At 34.6% G+C, this 7,438-nt stretch overlaps 1 protein-coding gene across 1 annotated transcript; it reads right to left on the bottom strand.

Annotated features, from left to right (window-relative positions):
* Positions 1-1,134: 1,134 nt before the first annotated feature.
* LOC102601993 (fatty acid 2-hydroxylase 1-like) lies at positions 1,135-7,227 on the bottom strand. Its single transcript, XM_006360256.2, has 7 exons — positions 7,161-7,227; positions 5,523-5,684; positions 4,899-4,991; positions 4,400-4,596; positions 4,196-4,301; positions 3,062-3,208; positions 1,135-1,568 (listed from the first exon to the last, which is right to left on the bottom strand). The coding sequence occupies exons 2-7, from the start codon at positions 5,571-5,573 to the stop codon at positions 1,419-1,421; spliced, it is 744 nt and encodes a 247-aa protein (XP_006360318.1). The 5' UTR covers positions 5,574-5,684; positions 7,161-7,227; the 3' UTR covers positions 1,135-1,418.
* Positions 7,228-7,438: the final 211 nt, after the last annotated feature.

Genomic DNA, 7,438 nt, shown 5'->3' with positions numbered 1-7,438 from the left:
AAATCTATAAACTAACTAAAAATATATTAACAAAGTAGATTATAAATAATAGGATAGCTTTTTGAAATTTTGAGAAGTGTAAAAGCTACTTTTTAGAAAGTTGAAAAAGTGGGGCCCGGCGCGTGTTGAACAAAGCTTTCAAACTATTTGGTTTATATTGCCACGTAAGCCGAAAAGTGGTAAAAAATTAATTAAAAAATAAGTTCGGGGGGTAATAGGACCTTAGTAAAGGTTAGGTGTGTCTCAGGGATTTTGGGCATAGGCTGAGGGGTACTTATGCATTTTCCCTTTTCTTATTTCAAATGCTCACAATCAACCAAAAAAACACAAAAATAAATTGAATATTCATTCTTGACTTGACGAATTTGATGTGGGAATAGTAATGATTGACCAATTTAGATGTCTCATCAGAATTTTTTCCGAACAGTGAACCTAATTAATTGAACAACTTCGCAATCTTTGCGATGAATTTCTATCCCGCAATGTTGTTTTCTATTTTTTTCTTGAAAATTTATCATGAAAAAAAATTATTTTTCACATTAGCCATACCAAAAAGAGTGTTTGTGAATTGTGATAAGAAAAAAATGGAGGAAGAAGAAAGGTAGGGTAACGTGAAGGAGAAGGATGGGGGTGGGAAAAAAATTGCCTTTTTTTTTTACTCAAACGCGCCTTCTTTATTTTTTATTTAATCTTATTCATGTAAGCTTTGAGGGTGGTGTTAAATTCACTTTTAAGTAATATAGGTGTGTAATAGGTCGCCTCAATAATTTAAACGTGTAACTGACTTTTCGATACAACTTCAGAGGTGAATTTATACCTTTTCTCAAAATTTCTTATTAGTTGAATAGTGCTCTATGGACAAAATGATCTTTCCCTCTTATGAAATCCTTCAAATTATTTTGTTGGACTCTAATACTGATTTTTATCATGATCATAGTTTTAAAACAAAGAATAAATTTCTATATTTGTAAATCTCTAAAGAGGTGAGTCTTATCAATGTCCAAATTAAGACTGATGAAAACTGTTTTTTTTTAAAATTATTATTATACATAAGGGAAGGAGAAGGAAGCGAACTATAACCAACAATGTGAAAATACAAGTAATCAACCAATTGAACTACTAAAATTTCCACGATCGATGCATACAACCCTTATAAAAAGAAGGAAGTAGGTAAATACAGGAAAGGAGTACAACTCCAGAAAAATGAAATGAAATGAAATGTAACAAATAGAACCTTAGCTACATATATTAAGTCAACCAACATGCAGTCCAATGATAAACCTAAATACAACCTAGATGGACTGATGCACACAATGTTTTTGCAAGTAGGTTATGTAACTCGTTCAGACACATAGCTGATATTCCAAGTTTGCCAATAAATATGTAGAAAAAATGTAACAACAGATGAAAAAATGCTTTCAAATAAATCTCATTCTCCTCTTTGAAAGGAATTGTCGGTTCTTGGCTGATTTAGATTGTGGTAGCGTTCCAAACACGTTGTCCCAGAAAGAGGAAGTGATACCAAAACCTTCGGTCTGGATGCGAAAATGATGATTCAAATGATATCTCTGCCAAATAAAACATAGCAAAAGATCTTAGGGTTAACATCATTTTATCTTTATAAGTATTTCCTACAAACTAAAACTGAAGCATTATCATATAATTTGCAACACTATTGAACATGAATGAAGAAGCCAAAATAGATCTAAAAATCAGTCAGGTAAGCCTTTTGTTAGACAGATACCTCATGATACCAGCAGATATCTCAAAAACTAAACACATAATCATATAAAATCATAAGGTTTACCTGATGAAGCTAGTGGTATACCAGTAGGGGTGGCAAATGGGCGGTTATGGGTTGAAGTTGGGCGGGTCAACATGGGAAGAGTTAATAGATGGATTAATGGGTCAGTCACAGTTTCACACAAATGCCCCTATTTTGGGGTGGTCCTTAATATTTATCCTTCAGCACTTTAAGTACAAAATGAGTGGACGAAAATACTCATGACATCGAAATGACAAACTTTTCATAGGACATAAGTTTATATTTTCGTATCATAATATCCCACAAATAATGCCGTAAGGCTGAACAAGTTATGTCGTAAGCCATAATTATACCATACTCAGCAACGTAAATTTGTAAAAAAAAAAAAAACATAAGTTGTGTAGTATTACCAGAATTCGTTGTAGTGTTCACCAACTGTAGTTATGTTTTTTTGGGGCATATGTCCTTTCTCCGTTTTAGAGAAAAAAATACATGAATGAACAAAAATTGCATGAATTTGCCTTAAAATAGACTGATTTTTAATTTTTGCCCTTTTAACAAAAGAACTTGGGTCTAGTTGGGCATAAGTCTTTAGAAACCGAAGTCATGTGGGGCATAACTTGGGATACTTATGCCCTGCGAAAATGTATGGGTGCTTTTCAAAACTCCACTGGAATCTCATAACAGCCCAATCAACCACTCCAGACCTGCCCTGCCGGTGCTTTTCAAAACTCCACTGGAATCTCATCTAGCCCGGTCACTTTTCCCCTGCTCATCCTACGAATAGCACTGTTAACCTCCTCAATCTTGTAATTGAAGGAAGACTCAAGTATTCTTAACAAAACATTTACAGTCTTTAGAAATACTTGTGTCTCACTCTTTTGTGTTGGACATTTTTACCTTCAATTTCAATTTTCGGAAAAGAAAGTATATTTGGATTTATTCTATTTAAAATTTTAAATGAAAAGAATGTAATAAAGTGTCTACTAAATTGTACAGTTATTATACAATGAATGATACAGGATTCATACATGGACAAACTCTAACTCTTGCTTTCACCATTTGATATATTATTTTATTCATTTCATTCTTTCAAAGAGGGCATTAAGATTTTATATACAAGGATGGACTCCCTTTTTACCGGCTCATTCGCTTACTAATCAAGCAATATTGTTCATGATACAGTAATTGTTAAAATTCTTCACGGGTTGCATTTCTGCCACCCTATAAGGGGCTAGGCTCATCAGAATATTACTAAGATAATATTAGAGGGGTGCCTCATGTATAGACACTTACTTTGAGATTTCTTGGTACTTCACTTGTTGGTTGTGCATGATGCAAGTAGTAGTGAGTTACATCATACATGACATAGCCCAGTAAACCGCCTCCAAATAAAGCAGGAGCAGTTGAGGGAGTCGACATGAGTTTGATTAAATTCCAGAACTGTAATCACAAACATAGTATCATAAGCTCCGGGAAATGTTAATAGTAATAGCTACTAGCAAATAAACAAATAGGCAATCAATTTAATGATCACCACAGTTAACATATCACAGCAATACACGATTTTCAACTTGGCAATCTTTTGTTCTCCCTCCATCTCAAAATAAAATTACCTACTTTGACTAGTGTAGATATTAAGAAGACTGTTCAAATGAGTTATTATACTAGTGTCGAATTGGAAGGTGTTCAATATATGAATAACAAAATTCATGTAGTGTACCTAAGTGTTTCTCCTTGTGTGTATTCTTTGTATTTGAGTTGATACAAAGTTGGGAGAGTGCCCATAATTCTATGCATTGTCTTCAGATTGCTAATCACTGAAAATAATTCTGACCCTAAAACGAAAAGAAAAAGAGAAGGTTGAGTCAATAGGAATGTTGGCTGCTGTACATTGATGTGAATGAAACTTCCCCTGTAGAACTATAATGCAATATACTTCCCATCAAAAGAAACCTCAGGATTTGTAAGTGTTTAGTTTCCTATAGCTGTTATAGACAAGTGATTGAAAAACTCACATCATCAGGGTTAGCAATGAGTCAGTTTCTACTTCAAAATCAACGACTAACCCAAACAAGCTAAGGTGTCTATCGTATTCCTCTATAGGTTTTACAAACCAGCAAGAGATCTCAGTGTCACTGGAAGGGTTCTCTTTTCACTAAATAGCTTTGTAACTTATTGAAACTGGAGATTTTGGCTTTTTGTGTATCGATATAATTATATCCACATACGTTGTGAGGTAAAATTATAGAGAATTTTTCATAATATTTATTTTTATTTTGTACAATGTTGCCCTGAGATGAATTTAAATGGAGAACATGGTTAATGAGGATTTATATAGGCGAACCCCAACTTGTTTGGGATTGAGGCGTAGTTCCACGAGGTATTAGCTAAATATTAACTAAGCTAGTGGTATGAAATCAAACATACCGGAACACAAAGAATAGCTGTTGCAGCAGGAGGAAAAACAAGGCGTAGGCCATCCATGGGATGCTTGTGATGACAACCATGAAGAAGATAATGTGCCGTGTTTCCCCTGTAACAAGTTTCAATGTTGCAATATGTATAAGGGATAGGGCCAGAACTGACAGAACTCCCCCCCGCTGGAGACAGAAGATGTACAAAGATACTTACCAATAGCTCTTTGTCTTTATATGGAAAAGGAATCGATGAAGAGTATATTCCATCAATGTCCACACAAAAATTCCAAAAAGTACAATCGATGCCACCTCGGGAACAGTAACGCCCATCTGGATTGATACTGAGATACTATAGCATACAACTGGGAGCCAAATGACTGGAATCGCCCACCAAACTGTGCGAGTCAGAAACTGTTCCACAAAGAAGAAAATCTCACTACCACTATAGATGGAGCTCCTGTCAAACAGAAGGATATTAGATGGACTCTGGTATGAATATAGGATTCGTGTCTTTGACACAGGTACATTCCACGTCTAGTTTTCTACTTCACTTGAACAATTGTTACAAATGAAAGCATGTAAGTATATCATACTTGTTTATGGGTGTGTGGCATGGCAGATGAAGAGATTGAATAACAACAGCTCTAATAATACATGGGAGTAAAACATGACCCTGTTGAGTTACATGGCAATAAGGATTAAATAAGCAATACCTCCCAAAAATCACTTTCAAAAAATCGAGGTCCTTCCTTGTTAACTATAGGCTGGTGAACCCACTCTTGATAAGCTTCTCCAAGGTGGCCAACCTGAGAACATACTCCAGAAGTCAAAAGGAAAAATGAGTAGATATTCTATTGGTATGAGTTAGCTGAAAAAAGTTAATTTCTATTTAGTTTCCAGTGAGGAAACCAATAAGGGCTAGGGGTTAAAGAATTATGTTTGACATGACCAAGAGAAGGTGAAAACAATGATCACTAGAATAGATCTTTTATGAAAACAACGTCAGGAAAATAATCCTTCTCCTCTTTGTACATCTTTTTTATTTCTGCTATCATTTTTTTTTTAATTTTGGGTTCTTAGGCAAGTATAACAAACAAATGAATTTAGACACCTACAGATAGATATATTGTAACAATTGGGAGAAGGTGTTCACCTTATGAACTCAAATTACAAAATGATCTTTTATTAGACAAATGCAAACAGATTTAGACCATCGAAGCAGATGAGCATGAGGAGAAAGAAACTACAAGATTACCTTCAGGAATGATACCCTGATGGCAGCATTGATTATAGTTTACTTGACAGATCTTCTAAATACGTAGAGTTGCAGTTTCTACCTGGAAGACAAGAGCTTTATCTAGATCCACTGTGAAGCCCTGTGCAACCATCCTGGGACTTTGTAGCTAGTTGATAGCACACAAACAAGGATACAGCAAGTGATTGATGATAGGGAAGAATCAAGAAAAAATATACTGCAAAGAGACGATGAGAAGTTCCACCTAAAGTTGAGTACATTAAAGTTACTTTTTTGATTGAGACAGTATAGGAGAAAATAGAAACTACTCTAAATAAGATAAGAAAACACAAGGGATAAGGCATAAAAATGCACCTAAACTATGGCGAAATCACCAACTACACACCCTGAACTTATTTTTCCTGTATTATTTACCCATTCACAAATCACCTACTAAAGAAAAAAAGTTAAAACACAACATGTGTAAACACACGCTTATTCAAAACTAAAAAAAGAGATGTCTTTATTCATTTGATTCTTTCAAACTCAACAACCAGGCCCTCATCCTCTCTCAAACCATTTGCTCTCCTTTCACTGTTTCAACAAAATTACAATTGCAAATAAAGAAGTAAGCTTGAGTGCACACAAAAAGGCAATGAAGAGCAACAATTTGATCAAGTGATTCGGAAAAGAAAAAAGGAGTCCCAGTTAAGTTTGGGCATAAATGTTAAGGTAAGAATTTTGACTTCGTTGAATCTAAACACATATTGGCCCAAAAATAAAGTTTAAATAAGTTTGAAAATAGCAGAAAACAAGGATATTCTGAAAGTGCACCAGGGTGTGGCCTAATGGTAATGAAGTGGGAGAAGAACCACAAGGTGTCGTTCAAATCCCAACATAGGCAAAGAAATATGCCTAAGCCTTGGTCGACAGAGTTAGCCAACACCTGTGTTGGGTGGGAGGTAGGCATCCGGCAAAATAGTCGAGGTGTGCGCAAACTGGCTAGAAGACTACCATCATCAAAAGCAATAATGAGATGGCAGTAATGCAAATCTCGATTGAAGCGAAATGGTTGTTTTTCTATATCGTTATAATAACAGTATAATGGCAGAGTGAAAAACACAGTCATAAGATTAAAAAATGTAATTTATTCGTGCTTTCATGTAGCCTTTTTGACAGCTACAACCACAATACATAAAATACTCAATATAGCTTCTTCATTAGAGTTAGTACTGAGAGCAATTTATAAGTCCATTGGAAAGTGGAAACCATGAATCATATTAGGACTAGATTATGATTTAGGTAATATCACTTTTCCTAATTATCAACAAAAAGCAGCTTAAGACATGTATATGTGAATTTGGAGAAGAGAAGACAAAAATAATTGCTTATCAAAACCATTATACACCTAGTTTAAAATGAATTTCAATCTAAAGGTTGTCTTATGGTTCACTCAATCATATAGCAGGAACTAAAAAGTAGCTCTGAAATTGAACTTATTTAGACAATCATTTTTCCATTATCATTACACTGGTTTGAATCATTAAGCTTGTTTAAACATTACAGACTGCCTAATGCTTCAAAAGTAAAAAGGAGCCAAATTTCAACAAAATCTGAACTTTGTTCCAAAAGCTAATGTAAAAATTCACTTAGTATAAGTTTAAAAATCATATCTTTCAAGCAAATCCAGAATGTACTTTGATCCAGATGTACTTTCACAAAGAGCAAAGAGAAAACTTACCCAGTAGGATTTTAGATGTGAGATTCCACTGTAGTTAAAGCACAAACTGCTTCACTATATAACCAGATGTTTTATTTTTATATATTAGGAAGAGAATATACTTTTTTTGTGATTAAGATGGTAAGATGTAGATCACTGAGATTCTCACGTGAACCTTGTCAATCTGGAGTTGGGTCCAGCACATTTGGATTAGCCCATACGTGTTTTGGAATTTGACAGACAAGGCTAGGTTACTAGCCCATTATTTTGATGGGTGAGAACACATCATGCTCAATACA

Source organism: Solanum tuberosum, unplaced genomic scaffold (genome assembly GCF_000226075.1).
Source record: "Solanum tuberosum cultivar DM 1-3 516 R44 unplaced genomic scaffold, SolTub_3.0 scf00320, whole genome shotgun sequence".
Taxonomy (NCBI): domain Eukaryota; kingdom Viridiplantae; phylum Streptophyta; class Magnoliopsida; order Solanales; family Solanaceae; genus Solanum; species Solanum tuberosum.
The sequence above is the reverse complement of the archived record's forward strand: the minus strand, read 5'-3'. Positions and strand labels throughout refer to the sequence as shown.